The sequence below is a fragment of the Mus pahari genome, chromosome 1 (assembly GCF_900095145.1).
Source record: "Mus pahari chromosome 1, PAHARI_EIJ_v1.1, whole genome shotgun sequence".
NCBI classification, from domain to species: domain Eukaryota; kingdom Metazoa; phylum Chordata; class Mammalia; order Rodentia; family Muridae; genus Mus; species Mus pahari.
The window spans coordinates 2349610-2366697 of NC_034590.1; the positions used below are offsets into that span (position 1 = coordinate 2349610).

Below are 17088 nucleotides of genomic sequence, written 5' to 3' on the forward strand. Positions count from 1 at the left end.
CGCCCCCAGCCCCTCACTGGGGGATTCTAGGCAGGGGCTCTGCCGCTGAGCCACGCCCCCAGCCCCTCACTGGGGGATTCTAGGCAGGGGCTCTGTGGCTGAGCCACGCCCCCAGCCCCTCACTGGGGGATTCTAGACAAGTAATCGACTAAGCTATGCCTTATCACCAAAGCCCTTTCTTAACTGCACAGACCACCCTGCCTCTCTCTTATTGTACACAGAGCTGGAGAGATGGCTCATCAGTTTTAAAGTGTTTGCTGTACCATCATGAGGACCAGAGCTCAGCCTCTGGCAGTTATGAAACAAGCCAGGCCTTTTGCCCATTCCTGCAACCCCGGCTCTGAGGAGGATCACGGTGTCGTGCTGGATTCCAGTCTAACAGAGAATATGGGAGGCCAAGGTCTATGAAGAGACCTTGCCTCAGAGCAATAGGCAGAGAGCGACAGGAGGATGCATTTTTCTGGCTTTCACACCCATGTGCACATAAACTCACATACAAACAAATGAATATGTTCAAAGGCGAGCAAGCAAGCAAGGGAGATGGCTCAGTAGGTATAAAGTGCAGGCTGTGCAGGCCACGTGACCCAAGTCCAACCCCTGGGACCCATCTAAACTACCAGCATGCCTACCCAGGGACGGGAGTGCTGACAGTACAGCCACACGCCACCACACTCAAACACAGTTCCTTACTTACTGTACTTCCTGTCATCTCAACTGAACTGTCAGCTCCCTAGGAACAGGGGTCTCTGTCACCTGTCTTGTTCACAGATATAAATCCAGGGTATAGAATAGCACAGAGAGTCACCCTTTCCCCGTCCCAGAGATGCCTGGGCGGTCTCGAGGCGGCACTTACTTCTTGCTGTCAGTGAAGGGGAGTGGCCGAGGTGGGGGCTCATCTGTCCTCTTCCATCCTGTTGAATGCTTGTTGTGTGCAGGCTGCTTGGAGAAGAAAGACTTGGGGACAGAGGTGGAGAGCTGGAAGGGGCTGCACTGAGAGAGCTGGGAGGGCCGGGGAGTCTCTGCACTGGCTGTTTTGTAAACCTGAGTGGGGTAGCCGGCCCTGGAGCCCATGTCACTGCAGAAGCAAAGGCAAAGAGGGTTACTCACTCGGGAGTTCAGGGTGTGTCGCCGCAATAACCAACTCTTAATTTTTGACAATCAATTTACTGTCGCTGTGTGCACTGGGGAGGCCGGTGTAGAGATGGACAGCTCTGTGGACTTGGCTCTCCTCCCACTGGGGAGGGGTCCGTGTGGAGATGGACAGTTCTGTGGACTTGGCTCTCCTCCCACTTGGGAGGGGCCCCGTGTGGAGATGGACAGTTCTGTTGGCTCTCCTCCCACTGGGGAGGGGCCTGTGTGGAGATTGACAGCTCTGTGGACTTGGCCCTCCTCCCACTTTGTGCTTAGGTTGTTTGGTTTGCACAGGAGGATGCACTGAGCCGCTGGCCTCATTTCCTTATCTTGCTGAACTGCTACAAGGAGCCTCCCACTATCCATGCAACCAAACTTTGAAAAGTCAATGGCGGCGCCAATGGATCAAATCTTTCTCCTTGTGACTTGTTTTGGAGGAGGTCTCACGCCACCTCCCAGGCTGGCCTGAAATGCACAGCAGTCGTCTTGCCTCAATTTCCTGAGGGATAATAACAGGGGCTATAGGTATGTGCCACCATTTCTAACTGCAAATCAACTTATTTATTTATTTATTTATTTATTTATTTATTTATTTATTTTAAAGATAGGAGCTAAGTTAAGTGTGCTTCCAGCTCCTCCAGTGGACCTGAATTTGATTCCCCACAATTGCCTTTAACTCCAGTTCCCAAGAGCTCTCACGGCTCTGGCCTCCTTGAGAACCTGCAGTCACATGGAATATGCATGCAGATATACATTAAAGATAAAAACACATCCTTAGCATCTTTTTCCTAAAGTTGAGGATTCTAATGGCTCACTCTCTTTAGGTATAGTGTCCAGGCCTGTCATCTGGCATTTGACTGTCAAGGCCAAAAGGACAGGAGTTTTAGATCATCTCTGAGGTTTTGGCCAGCCTGAACTACATCAGAACCTGTATCAAAACAAAAACACCCCCCCACCAAAAAAAAAAACAAAAAAAAAAACCCCAAAATACCAGTGTAAACCGCATAAAGGATGAGTGTTTTGTCAAATTCAATTTCAGATGTCCACATTGGATTACACGTGACATGCTTTCAGAGAGGTTCAGGTAACCACTTCAGAAGAAGATGCCCCCGAGCAGTGTGCAGGGGGTACTAGCTCTGCAGGTGGCTGTGATGGGAACTTAAGGATGCAGGAGAGTGAGATTAGACCCCACACAGAGGGTTCCAGGTAAAAAGGACGAGGCAAACCGATACCTCAGCTGCAGAGGTGATCTCGGAAGACCTTTTTCTGTCAGTGTGGCACGTGTAGATGTGAGGCCTGTGGATGAAGGCTTGAACTTTTACTTCCAGATGAACAAGGATGCCCGTGTCTCATGTGTGCACTGGGTTTGTCCCTTCCCATTAGTGAGCCTGTGTTCTGAGAAATGACCCACTGACGGCGATTCGGAGCTACAAGTGTATGGGGGTGGCCTGTCCAGGGGCTATGACCCTGCTCCAGCTAAGACAGGGCAGGGTCATGGGGAGGTGCACGCCGTACTGGTGCCCTGTTTTAGCCGTGGCCCTCTGGCTTCTTTGTGAGGCTGTAACATGACTGCTCCATCCAGGTTCTGAGGGGCTGCCAGGCAGTGGTCCTGGGCGACAGTGACAAGGATGACCTCAAAGATCCTGGACACAGTCAGGCCTGGTTTTAAACACTTCCCACACAGCACCTCATATAGCATCCGACACTTCCTGCTGCAGGAGCTACCGATGCTGTATTTCAGGTGGGGGCACTAGAGCTGGGAGAGCCTAGATAACTTCCTTATGGTGATGCATGGGATCGAGGTGAGATACCAGCCCCAAGCTTTCTTCTGTATTCACCAAGATCACCGGCAGGAGAAAGGCGTAACAGATTCCAAGCAGAGCAGCAGCCGGCATTTCTGGACTCAGCTGTGTGCGGGAGGACCCCATGCTAAATGCTAAATCCACAGCTTCACTACGTCCACATGACCTTGGTTGGACCACAGCTATGTTACTGTTATCACCAAAGTTTTAGAGACAGGAACTCATGTATCCTAGGCTGGCCTCTAGCTTGCTGTGTAGCTGAGGATGACCTTGACCTCCTGATCCTCTTGCCTCTTCCTCCTGAGTACTAAGATTACAGTGCTAGTATGGAACACTGTGTCCAGCCGGGCCACCCATTATTGTCCCATCTAATGGAAGGGAAGCTGGGCCTTGGAGACCAAGGACCTGAGGGAGTTCAGTGTAAGGCAGTCAGGCAGTAATGCCACGCCCACATAGCTGGGGCAGGGTGGGGAACAGCCTGCAGGCCACCTGGCTTGCTCCCATCTTGCCCCCATCCTCCTCTGTGCCTGCTGTGCCCCAGCATCTGAAATGATGGACTGCACCTGGATCTTATGTCCATCACTGCTTGCCACCTCCACCAAGTGCCATCCGCCAGCATCGCCACCATTGTCTCTTCCAGGGTTACCTGCTTTCCGTGTTCTCCCCACAGCCACAAGGACCCTATGGGAATGTGCGACACTCCAGAACTCCTTGTGGTGTTGGCTCATGCAGACAGGCAGAGACCCCCACATGTCCCACTCCATCTGCCACTTCCTGTGTCCTCAGTTCCTCCACTTGTCTGTCTTTTCTAGCACTTACACAATGTGACTCCTCAAATACTGGGAATGTTTCTGCCCCAGGGCCTTTGCTGCCCCTCTGCCCACAGGTCTCAGGCACTCCCTCAACCCTAGCATCCTAGGAAAACAGCCTAGGTTTCCCCCTGCTGACAGGTCTATCATGTGTGGCTCTAGTCTTCTGACACAGGCAGGGTAGGTCCCAGCAGACCCCCGGATTACCTTTGAGGGCTGTGCCCGAGATGGATCCCCAGTCAGATTCGGAGACTGCTAGCGCAGCCCAGGAAGCAGAGCCACGTGCTTCCTCCCTGCTGGGAACGCCCAGCAGCGTCAGCTCCACGTGGAACAGAGTCTCAGATCCCCTTAGCTGACTGACAAATTGCTCTGGAAACGGAAAGATTTTGGCATGTGTACTGCTTAGGGGCCAGGTAGCTATGTGCCTGGGCTTGCTGGGCCTTTCAGGTGCCCATGACGGGCGCCAGCACCTGGCAGGGAGCTTGGCTGTTGGGCTCCCATGACGAACATCTGGGGCGGGGTGGGCTAATATCTGTGAAGTTGCTGAAGTCATAGACCTGCACAAGCAGATACAGGCTCTGTGGGCTTTGAAGAAAAGAGCTGGGGCCAGGCAAGGGGTGGGGCCTTTCTGGGCGTGGCCAGGCTCATCTCTTCCTGGCAGCTTTCAAATTCTGTTCTCTATCCTGCCTTCCCTTATAAACAGTCTGCTTCTTTCAGAGAAGACTAGAGTGCCCCACCTTCCCTCTAAAATTAAAGACCGATCTCATTGCCTAGCTCAGGCCGGCCTCCGGCTCATACTCTTCTTGCCTTAGAGCACTGCGATTACAGGCCTGCCCCCAGAGTGATATTTTAAAAAATGTACGTCAGAATAGGGGCTCAGCCACTTTCTCTGGCTCTCACACCCTCCAGGATCAGATAATAGCTCTAACCACAGCAGGGAGCCTGCTAGAGCAGCCCTCCTGGCCGCTGTACTACTCACACCTTCTGCCATGATTCTCTTGGGGCCACCCTACATCCCCGAGTACTGCAGGACGGGCCGCGGAGGTATGGTGGCCTTGCTGTCAGGCTGCCAGACTCTTGATTTTCTCTGACAAATCAAGACACTGCCTGCCTATTTCCCTCCTGAGCCTTGATTGCCATCTGTGTCTCATTTGGTTGTTGTCTGTCTGTCCATCTGTTTCCTCTCTGCAGCAGAATGTCAGCCCCACGAAGGAGGACTGGAATCTGTTCCCTGGAGCACGGAGGTATCTAGGCTGCTGAGCAGAGCTGGTCTGGTCTGGTCTGAGATCCCCTCCAGCCAGAGTGGCCAGTGCTCCTTACTTACAGCAACTAGCAAGAGCTCACTCACCTCACCTGCTGGACATGTACTCCAGGCCTGTGCCATCTCTGAGTTAGCCTCACCCTTCCTGGGACTCCACATCCTGTCTTACCCCATAGACCGTTTTTTCTTTTTTTGGTTTTTTGAGACAGGGTTTCTCTGTGTAGCCCTGGCTGTCCTCCAACTCAGAAATCCACCTGCCTCTGCCTCCCAAGTGCTAGGATTAAAGGTGTGCGCCACCACTGCCCTGCTGTGACCTGAGTTTGATTCCTGTAACCCACGTAAAGTTGTAAGGAAAGTACTGACTTCATCACGCCACCCACTGACGACTTCACGCGTGGTACACCATGTACGCTGACACACAATTGGAAGCTGCACACATCTGCCTGTCTCCTCCTGTTGAGACCTTTCCTGGCTTTCTTTAGCCCTTAGGATCAAACTCACACTCAGTAATGGGGTGCCTGAATGATATCCCTGGCCCCTTGGGCCTGCACTCGGTGACATGAAGCTCAACCCTCTTCCCCGGGTCCCAGCCCTTTGTACCCCCAGCTCCTACTTGTGAGAAACCTCTCTATAAGCCCACCTCTCTTTCCTGCCCTTCAGATCTGAGGCAAGCCTCCCTCTGTAGCCCCGGTGGGCCCAGAAGTGACGGTCCTTCTGCATCAGCCTCCGGAGTGCTGGGGTGAGTAGTAGCACCTGCGCCACCAGGTCTGGATTTTTTTGTTTGTTTTTAGGTCAATGTCCACAGGGCTGAGGGGCTTAGCCTGTTCGAGGCCCTGGCTTTGATTCTCAGCAACACCCGCTTGTACCCACCCTCACACACAAAACACAAATTACAACACGAGCACCTACATAATGACACTGTAGTCTGAAGACATCAGCTAGCCTTCTCTGAGGATGCCTGCTGCTGCAGATCATCCATGACTTTGCTACCATTTTCCCGTTGTCTTCCTGGGGCCAGCCAACACTGGGCCTGGCACACATGCACTTGCTCATGAATAAATGGCAAGTGCTGGGCAGGTGGAGACAGGGCACGGGGCTCTCATGACAGGCCTGTCCAGACAAGAGCCTCACCGGTGTCTGGGTGCTGGGTTCAAGTACCACGCTGCCTGTCATTCTCAAGGACCAGACCCACAACAGTAGATGCTGAAGGCTTCAGGGTTGTCTGCTACCAGGGGCAGTGTAGTCAGCAGATGGCAGAAGTGCTTGGGGTCTCCTGGATGAGGTCTGGGGGAATATGTACATATCCATGGAAACGTGAAGAACGGATGGGAGGGAAGAGCGCAGTGGGACAACGCCAACAACTTGCTGCACCGGCTGGAACACCACCTTCGCTTGCGCATGCATGTGGGGTATGTGTGTGGTGTGTAGGTTTGTGGTGTGTGGTGTATATGTATGTGGTGTGTGTATGTGTGTGTGGTTGCGGTATATAGATCTGTGGTGTGTGTGGTGTATATGTGTGTGATGTGTAGTATGTGTGTGTGTGTGTGTGTGTGAGAGAGAGAGAGAGAGAGAGAGAGAGAGAGAGAGAGAGAGAGAGAGAGATCCCCTTGCCCCTGCCACCGCTCCTTCTGCCTCAGCCTCCCTGTGCTGGGATGGTGGGGTATATCACTACAACCGCTGACTGTTCCTTAAGATCACCTCATTTCTAACTCTGTGTGGTGGCAATCAGGTCCACTTCTAGCACCTCAGAGGCAGAGGCAGGAAGGAGGATTGCCACAAGTTTGAGTCCAGCCTGATCTCCTAGTAGTTATAGGCCAGTCAGGGCTACAGAGTAAGGTCCAATCTCAAAAACAGGTCCTCCTCCCCCCTCCTTCCCCTCCACCAACACCACCGCCCACCACACACACAAAAGAGGAGAAAGCAAGAAGCCCTTCCATCTCATTGTCCATAGGGTCCAGGGCGGTGTCTGTGAGATCAGGGGTGGGCGAGAAGTGTGCTGCTGCCTCCTAAGGAAATGCACATCCACTGAAGAGGCAGCATCTCCCTCCTCTTGGCACCCAGATCACCTCAGGCACCCCATTTTGGGAAATGCTGTTCCACACTAAAACCCGTTGCCTAGGAGAAAACTTCAGGAAGCAGCTTTAATGAGTAGATAAGAATGACTTGCAATTAGCATCAATTGTCTATATGCAAATTAAAGCTAGCAACCACCAGGGCCACTTGTATAGTGGGGCTCCCCCCCACTCCCTCCACTTCTGGGTTTGGCAAATACTTCTCTCAGATATGGGGTAATTTGTCCCCACCCCCTGCCTCACCCACTACCCACACTTAGCACCACTACTGCCTTTACATCACGGATTTCAAAACCCTACACAAATTTTCTTTTCAGTGCTAGGGGTTGAACCCAGATCAGCTCCACAGTGAGGCCTCCGGCTACACCTCCTGCCCATGGTTAACTTGTTGCTGTATTTGTTCTGAAACAGGGTCTCACTAAGTTGACCAGGATGGCTTTGAACTTGTGATCATCCTGCCTCAGTCTCTCAATTAGCTGAGATGACAGGCCTGTGCTACCAGGTCCAGCTCCCACCAATGTCCCAAGGACAGGGCCCACACCAGGCTGGAAATGTCCTGCAATGCTCTCTTGCCTCCACATCCTGGCACCACTCAGGCACAGTTTTACTTTGTTCTGAGTGATAACTGGAGCCTGACTATCACCTGTGGGGGTGGGCCAGTGTTAGCTGGGGCAGCACAGATCTCTAAGAAACGTATGTTGAATGAACGAATGAATGAATGAATGAATGAATGAATGAAGCAGTCAGTGAGGTCAGAAGCTGAGAACTACTTGTCTAGGAGGGTAGCCTAAGATAGCACCCTCATGCTGCCTTTCCCTTCGTCTCCATGGCAACCCTCCAGGGCTCCCAGAGGAGGGAAGCTGAGGACTCAGGCACTCCCAATCTGCTGGCTTTTCTTTTCTTTCTCTCCCGGCTCTCCTATTTCTGCTTGTGGTTCTGGGATTTGAACTCTGGGCCTCACAAACACTAGGCAAACATTGTGCTACTGTGCTACATCCCCAGCCCAACTGTGATGGTTTTCAAATCTGTTAGAGACCCTTGGGGGAAATCATGAAATCCTTCTAGCAAGGAGGAAGCTATGTTCCTCAGTTTACGACTGGAGCAGATCAAGGTGTGCAGTTAATGAGAGCCACTGCTTGGGACCCAGCTATTTCTCTCCCACGTGAGCTTCTCAGAGTGTGGTCCTGAGACTACACCCATCAACAGCTTAGAGCTGGAAAGATGGCTCTGCGGTTAAGATCACTGAATGCTCTTCCAGAGGACCCAGGCTCAATTCTGAGAACCCACAGTGTGGCTCATGATCATCTGTACCTCTAGTTCCAAGGGATCTGATGCCCTCTTCTGGTGTCCTAAGATGCCGGGCACATGTGTGGTGCACGGGCGCACATAACACATTAAAAAAGGAGAAACAAAAGGAAAAGAAAAAGAAAGAAGCCAGACACGGTGGCACACACCTTTAATTCTGGCATTCTTAAGGTAGAGGCAGGTGAATCACTATGAGTTCAAAAACTACTTGGAGAGCTCCAGGCCAGTTAGAACTACAGAGTGAGGCCCTGTCTCAAAATAAATAAATGAATACATTAAAGAAGAAAAGAGAAAAGAAACCAAACAAAGGCATGGGGTTATGGAGGCCATAGGCTCACAGGCAAAGAGATACAGGAAGCCTTTACCCCAGGAAGGCCTGAGCTTTTTCTGGAGGTCCTGGGTTCAGGTCAACTGGGCAGGGAGGCTGTGGCCTCAGGAAGCATGTCAGTGGGGCACGGGGACGGGACCAAGCTGGTCCCTCTACCGTACACTGCTTCCCTTTCTTGGTCGACTGTCTGTCCATTGCTTTCCCAGGAGCACTGGGTGTGTGGGTTCAGACTCAGGGCTGAGGACTTACCTCCCTGCCTCCACCTGCCTTCCTATTCGTGCTGCTCAGAGCGTGGCCCTGAGACTACCATGTCCATCCACATCAAGGAGCTTAAAAGAAAATGCATCTTCCTGTACCCCACCCAGCCTACTGAGGCAGAACTCAGGGTTGGGGGTGGGCTCATCAGGGGTGTGTTTGAAGACTATGGCTCAAAGCCAGAGGCTGTAGGGCCACAGTGGGCCTTTGGAGACCCACTTGCAGCTGGGATAGTCACATGACCCCACCAGCTGTGAGTGGCTCTGGGGATGCATTTGCCTTTTCCACCCAGAGGAGTATGGCAGAGTTGCTGTAACTCTCCTTTGTTCTCTGATCCTATCTTGAGACCAGACAGCCACCAGCACGGTAAGAGCAGTGGTCCACAAAGGCAGAGACCAGTCCTCGGGACCCACCGGGCACGCAGCAGTGGCCTGCTCTACCCACTCTGGGCTTTGTATTGGAAGATTGTTAAGTCCCTACTTTTTTGACCCGAATAAATTAAACCTGCAATAGATAAGATCCGAAACCCTTCACAGAGTTAAAACCATCGGTCATAGAGAGCAGAGAGAAGAGAAGACACAAGGTCAGAGAGAACCCGAGACAGATGAAGCCAGCCAGGAGCTGCTTTCCCTGTCTGGACTTCTGTCTCCCTGACGGGTATTTGGCACGAGCTCTCCAACCCAACTCTGCAAGCACAGTTATCAGCAAGTGTATCTTGGAGAAGGACCTCGAATTAGGGCTGTGGGTTCTCACCTGGGTTGTCTTGGTGGGTCTCGGCTGCCCCCTACCAGGCCTGGAGGAGTGCAGGAGCCCGAGGAGTATAGCTTCGGCCGGTAGCCCTTGTTCTGGCCGGCCACCACAGGTGCAGGGGACACTTCCCGCCGTCTGTCCGCAGGGTGGGGTCTCCCAGCTGACTCTCGGCCCCCGCCACAAAGACCTATATTTCCGGGGGGCTTGTGTGGCTTGGTGGGCCTCGGTGCTTTGGCTAGGGACATGCAACTGGGGCTGGAGGTGTAGAGTGTGGTATCGATGCCACTGTCACTCGAACCTCCCTTGGAGAAGGGGTCCTGCTCTGGCTCCAGGGGGTCCAGGGGGTCGAACCATCGGTCATCACTATGGCTGCTGGAGGCGTTGCTGGAGAGGGTGTTGCTGCTGGAATGGCTGGAGTACTGAGGTTCACCCTGGAAGGAAGGCAGGTGTGTCTACCTGACTCCAGGGATGGGGGCCTCTGCCCACACTGCACCCCAGAGCCAGACGCATCCATATTCTGGCTCCTCCCATACTGGTACAGTAACTACATGACAGGAGCTACTTTCTCCCAGCCTCGGTTTTGTAAAATGGGTGTGTGATTAGAAGTCTTGAACAATCTGATGCTTGGACTGACGTATCTCAAATTGAATGTTTCTCAATCTGAGGTCTGGGGCTCCCTTCTAACCCCAGCTCCCCTCCTTCCTTCCTCGAATCTTTTCAGCTCCAGTTCTGAAAACCTGCTGCCTATATCTTGCAGACACATGCAGGAGCTGTCATGTTGGCATCCTCTTTTGTTCTCTCTGGGTCCTGTCTGCTGCCCCCCCCGGGGGGGGGCGCTGCTGCCCACTCCTCTCCATCTCCCTATCCAGATTTGCTCCCAATATGTGCTCAGAGGACAGCTATGAGCATCTGTGTGGATTCACGTCCCTCCTCGCCTGCTTGGAACTCTCCTGTGGCAATTTTAGGGCACAGGTCAGAGTCCTTACCACAGCTCGTGGGCTTCAGTGGTCTGACTCATGCTCTGGTGTCTAATGTCGCCTCCCTGTCTCTCTAGATCACTGCTCCAGCCACACGAGTCTCCTGTGTTCCCTGGATGTGGCAGGAACAAGCCTCCGGGCCTTTGCACTTGTTGTTCCCTGTCTGTGACATTTTTCTCTCAGCTCTTTTTATGGTTCCGTCCTGACTTTATTCAAAGTCACCTTCTGCACTGGCTAGCTTTATGTCAACTTGACACAGCCTAGAGTCATTAGTGAGGAGGGAACTGCAATTCAGAAAATGTCTCCCTAAGACCAGGCTGAAGGCAAGTCTGTAGGGCATTTTCTTAATTAGTGATTGAAGGGAGGGCCCAGTCCCAATGATGGTGCCATCCTGGGGCTGGTAGTCCCGAGTTCTTTAAGAAAACAGGCTGAGCAAGCCAGTAAGCAGCACCCCCCCCCCGCCCCCATGGCTTGTGCATCAGCTCCTGCCTCCAGGTTCCCACCCTATTTAAGTCCTACCCTGACTTCCTGTGATGATGAACCACTGTGGAAGTGTAAGCTGAAGTGACCCTTCCTCTCTGAGCTGCTTTGGTACTGGTTCTGTTTCAGCACAGCAGTGGTGATGCTGGCTAAGACACCTCCTCCCCCCAGGGCCCTGGTGAGTATTACCTAAGGCCACACTAGGCTTTCTTAACAAATTATGCTTCTGCCCACTTGGGGCTTGCTACCCACATTGGGTTGTCAGCTTCCTCAGGACAGTGACTCCTCTGTCCTCTTCCTCTGTATGGTCCCAATGCTCAGCCTGATAAACAAGGTTGCCGAGACCAAACTAGACATACGGGACTCCATTTCCCAGCCTTCTTTGCAGGGATGGAGCCCCACCCATGGCAATGTATGCAGGTGACTCATGCCATCTCTGGCCTGGGTTGAAAAATCTCCCCCTTGAGCCCCTCTCCCTTTTACCCTACACTGACCCAGGAAAGGGCTTGGAGGCCTTGAGGGACAGCAAGTGACAGCAGGGAACCTGAGTCCCTGACTCACTCTGTGCCACACTGCATCTTCCTGGGGAGAGACTGACCTTCTATGGCCGAAGGTCTCTGAAATGCAGGCAGGCACAGTACGTGCCTACCAGGACCTCCGTGGTGCAGAGAAGGGGGAAAGGATTTGTTAGAGGTTACTCGGCTGAGGGTTGGAGCCAGGATGTTATTTAGCCCCTGTAAAGGGGATGTGGCTATGGCTGAGGATGAGTCCAGCTCCAGAGCCACACCCAGGGAAAGCTGCCCAGCTGTCTACAGCCATGTGCTCAGGAAAGCCGGCAGCCAGCCAGCCAGCAGCCGGCAGCCAGCAACCAGCCATCGCAGGCCTCACGCCCTGAATGAGGCAGGGCAGGGTGGGACGGGGCGGGGCGGGGCGGGGCGGGATGGCAGCGACTCACTTTGGAATGTCTATTGGGAGAATCTTTGCCAGCTGCGTCCTGCCTGGAGGGATGCTTGCTGCCAATGCTTCCAGTCATGGCGGAGAGCCTGGCCTGGGCCGGCACGTGCCACAGAGGCTCTGCAGTAAAAGAGGAGACACATTGGCGGTTAGGCATGATGCAGGCCAGGGCCTGGTACTCCTCTCTAACTACGGCTGCATGGTCCTGCACTGTCTAACCCGTGTGCTCTTCAGGCTCTATCAATGCAGGCCTACACCGGCACTCGGGGCAGGGGCATTGATGAGCATGTACTATGTGCCAGAAAGCATTCTTTGAGCTTTATGTGGTTAACTCATCCCCAGAGGAGGCTGAGCATTTCTGCTACATACTGGCCAGCTGCAGCCAGGTAACAGCCCCTTCCTGATGGAAGAGACTGGAATCTTACTGATGCATGTGCGAGTGTGGGTGCCTGAGTGACATGGCCTATGTGTAGAAGTCAAGGGCAGCCTTTGGGAGTTGGTTCTCTCCTTCCACTATATTGATGTGGAGCTGGGATTAAGGCTGCCAGTCACCCCCATCCCTAGCAGATGTGGGTGCCTCTTGTTCCTTCTGGCACTTCACTCTAAGCTAGCAGGTCTGAGGCTACAGGCAATTCTCCTGTCTCTGTCTCACTGTAGGAATGCTGGAATTGCAAGCGCATAGCACCACATCTGGAGTACAACCACATTTGAATTACAGATGTGCACCACCACATCTGGTTTTGTGCATGGGATCTAGGAATTTAATACAGGTTATCAGGTTTGTGTGGCAAATGCTCTTATTCAGAGTCAACTCCCTAGCCTTGTATTTATTTATTAAAATTTCTATTACATCTCTTGTTTGTATGTATGTCCATGTTCCTGGGAACTGAATTAAGGTCTTCGGGCTTGGTGGCAAGTGCCATCTTGCCAGCCCCTTATGTTTATTTTTGAGACAATGTCTCACTATAGAGCCCAGGCTGGCCTGGGACTCATTTTGACCCTCCTATTTAAGCCTTTGCAATGTCGGGACTCAGCTATGCACCAGCATGCCTGGCTGCATGTGTCGGTGTGCTGGGCAGGACCAGCACTACTGAAGTAGATTTCAGAACCACCTTGAGTAGAAGGTGCCATCAGTGCTCAGAGAGATCAGTGAACTGGCCCGAGGTCCGGGAGGGAGAAGCTGCCAAGCAGGGCATGGAGGTCAGAGTCTCTGCCGTCTAGTTCCCCCATTCTGGGGCCTGCCAGCAACAACCAGTAGTGACCACAAGGGCCTGGGCAGTGTCCTAAGGATGGGCAGTCCTGGGGCCTGGTAGGCGTGACCCAGACCTCCAGCCTTCCTTGAAGGGCAGATGGACTCTGCCAAGGGTTTGGATCAGTGAAGAGGACCTGTGTCTGACCCGGAACTTACTGCCAGGCCCATGAGAGCTTGAGCTTACGACAGCAGCTGAAGCCCTTGAAGGCATCCCGGGTACCTCAGGACCCATGTTCCTGCTAAGGAAGACGGGCCTGGGTCTAGGAGACACTTTGCTAACCTGAGTGCTCTGTGGTAACAGAAACAAGTGGCTGTATCCACACCCTGTGGATGATGGGGCGACCCAACAGGTTCCAGTTCAAATCCCAATGATGCCACCCACCAGCAGCAACCTCGGGCAAGTGACAACCCTTCCGTGCCTCGCCTGTCTCATTCTTGTACCAGGCAGTCATGGTGTTGCTGTGACTCACTCAGCAGAAGGGAATGTGGGGTACCTAGCACAATGCCAGGCTTAGGGCAATTATACAAAACTGGGCTGCTGATGTCATGGCTCTTTCTGCAGGGAGGATGGCAAGGCCCTGTGTGTGCCACTGCTTTAGGTCCTTGACAGCCTGGTGCTCTTCTAAAGCTTTCCCCTCCTGGGTCCTCCACGTGTTCTAAATTTCTTGATGACTTCTCAGCATAGATCTTCCTGGCGTACATGTGTATGCAAGTGTATGTATGTCAGGAAGGTGTTAGTCACCTTCAACTAAGGTCCCAGGGAAGGAAGAGGAAGGAGGCTGGGACTCTAGGGGACAGAAGAGAGAATAGCAGGGGTCTGATGTCCCCCCTCTGGGGCCTCTGCTGAATGCTGGAAAAGGTTCCCCATTTTGCACTTTGCTGTGTTAAAAAAGCCAGCTAACATATTCCTCTCCTCTTCTGAGCAGAGTGGGAAAATAAAAAGACACAAATCTGTCCTGGAAACAAAGCACAGATCCATGAGCAGCACCCGGCAGGCAGGCAGGCAGGCAGGCACGGCCCACTGAGGAGGGCCCAATGGGCTCACAAGCCCTCAAGGCAGTCGAGAGATGAACAGCAAGGACAAGCTAACGCCCCTGCCTGGGCTCAGCCACTGTCGGGTTCAGGACACCCACACACTATCCTCCCTTTTGCTAATCCTGGGCACGTGGATGAAGACACCCTTCCTGGCTGCCTGGAAGCCCTCAACACGTCCCAGAAGCACGTCTGCCTCTCTGCCTTTCCTCTTCCTTCGGAACCCACCGGGATGCTCTTCAGAGGTTGTTAGGCTTCAAAGGGTTACAAGGTCGTTACAAGAGACTGTTTTAAGTATTCATTCAAGTGGTACAGGTACAGAATTCATAACTTGCGTGCGCACGTGTGTGTGTGTGTGTGTGTGTGTGTGTGTGTGTGTGTGTACAATGGTCAATTCCATCAATCAGAAAAATGAAAGTGAAGCTGGATGCTGTGGTCATACATGCCTGTAATCCCAGCACTCACTCACGAGGCGTGGACAAGGAGGATTAGAAATACTAGGCCATCCTCAGCTACATAGTGTGAGGCCAGCCTGGGCTACATCACATCACATCACAACATAGCATACATCTTTCTAAAATAAATGAATAAATGAATGAATATGTGAGTTCAACAGAACTGAATTAAAAGAAAGATACAAAGAAAACGACACAGTGACAGCACTATAGGTCTACCCCAGGAGTCCAAATAGAAAGGCTGTTAAGGACATACGGCCATAGAGTGCTTCTATGTCACTGGTGGGTGTAGAAATGGTTCAGCACTTTGGGGTATAGTTTGGTGCAGTTTCTTATAAAGTCAAAAACACAATCCAGCTGTTTTACACCTAGGAACACACTCATAGAGAGACAGAGGAAGATGCTCCTAAGCAGCCTCAAACTGGTCCCCACAGCATCCCTCAAGCACCAGGGTATACTCAGACAATGGAACAGTAAATACAGAAATCCCATACTACATTCAGTCGTGTAGCTGCCCGGCACTAGCATGACACTAAGTCACAGAATCCAGAAGCACATGAACAAAGTAGACATGGCCTGACTTTATTGTCTACACATTCCAAACACAGCTGAGAAGGAAGGTCACCTGTGCCTTCTCAGGGAGAAGTCCTTGGGAAGCGGCAGATGGCGTTGGGGCCCAGACTGGCTTACCTGGTTTTGGGCGCTCCATGGTGCTCTCCTGGCTCGTCAGGCCACCTGATGAGGAGTCACCGCTGGACATCCCATCGTGCATAAAGTGAGGGTCAAATGACAGCAGAGGGTGTGGGGCAGCTGCGTACCTGCAGAACAGAGAGTGAACAAAGGTGAAGCCCCAAAGGGACAGCACCACGTGAGCCCACGTGAGCTTGCCAGTGGCTTTTTAACATCCAGGAGGCTCTGCTGTGGATAGGAGGCAAGGAGCTCCTGGCAAGGCTATCTGCTATTAACTGAAGCTCAGCAGAGGCTCGACTGCCCGGGATGTCTGCCAGGGAGGTGGTGGCAACAGGGAGTGCAGGGCAGAGCAGGCTTCTCAAGGAGGGAGGGCGCATATCCCTGCTTGTTCAGGGTTCTGCCTCTTGGCTGTAGACGGGGGTTACCCAGCCATCCCTCCTGGGTGCTTTGGCCCCAGCCTCACTGCAGGCTCCCTTCCCTCTGAGGTCGCTAGGCAAATCAGGGAGCATTTGGTGGGTACAGCAGATCCAGGCTGGAGAGTATAGAGTTCATACCTCACTGTTATCTCTTGCCTAGTCAGTTATAATTAGTTCCTAGGCCTGGGCCTCAGTTTCCCTAGTTGTTAGGAGGTGACACAAAGAGAGTTGAGATGTTTTGTCTACAGGCTAGGGCTGTGTTCTGTTCCGCTGCAGTTGGAGAAAGATGTCATGGCAGGCAAGGCTTATGGGTTTGGGGCTTGAGAACAAGACAGATTTGGGCTCAAATCCCAGCCTTCAGTTGGACAAGAGCTTTGACTGAGCTTTGGTTTCTTTCATTCATTCATTCATTCATTCATTCATTCATTCATTCATTCATTCATTCGTGTTGTTTTTAGGTTAACAACTCATTCTTTTAAAAATATTTTTATCACATTTATGTGTGTGCACACGTGCCTGTACACACATGCAGAGGCCAGAGGACACCTGCAGGAATCTGTTCTCTCACTTCTAACATGGGTTCTAGGGATGGGATTCAGGTTGTCAAGCGTTGGCAGCAGGCGCCTTACCCACCCAGAGATCCTGTTGCCTCTGCCATTTTGCTCCTGTATTGTTTTGAGGCAGCATCTCATGTAGCTCACACTGGCTGGGAACTGGTTATGAAGCAAAAGATTACCTTGAACATCTGCTTATCCTGCCTCCCACCTTCCCTGATGCTAAGGTGACCAGTGAGTGCCATGATACATACTGGGCTGAGTTGTAGTGTTTGAAAATCACGGTCAAGGTTGGGGAGTGGAGAAAGAGCAGAGATGCCCCCAGACAGCATCTCATACCACAGGCAAGGGCCAGAATTCAAGGGAGGTGGTGGTGGAGAACCGGAGTTCTCTCGCTGTGGGGTTCCTACACATAACTCTTGTTTGGGCTTGAGTCTGGAAACCCCCCCACCTCCAGGGTCCATGTTTTAGAAGCCTGACCCTTAGCTGGTGCTTCCATTCTGGAAGGTTACAGGAGCTTAGGGAGGTAAGGTCTACCCTGAAGATGCAATTGCTCCTGGGCTCA

At 52.5% G+C, this 17088-nt stretch overlaps 1 protein-coding gene across 3 annotated transcripts in view; it reads right to left on the minus strand.

Moving 5' to 3' along the window:
* The window catches only part of Sipa1l3 (signal induced proliferation associated 1 like 3), a 199111-nt gene that overhangs the window by 16730 nt on the left and 165293 nt on the right, over positions 1-17088 (minus strand). For all 3 annotated transcript variants that reach the window (XM_029537203.1, XM_021197937.2, XM_029537198.1), the window contains exons 13-16: positions 15554-15681; positions 12126-12244; positions 9717-10144; positions 854-1075 (exon numbers count right to left, since the gene is read on the minus strand). In XM_029537203.1, coding sequence (XP_029393063.1) covers positions 854-1075; positions 9717-10144; positions 12126-12244; positions 15554-15681 — 897 coding nt within the window. The remainder of the gene's footprint in view (positions 1-853; positions 1076-9716; positions 10145-12125; positions 12245-15553; positions 15682-17088) is intronic.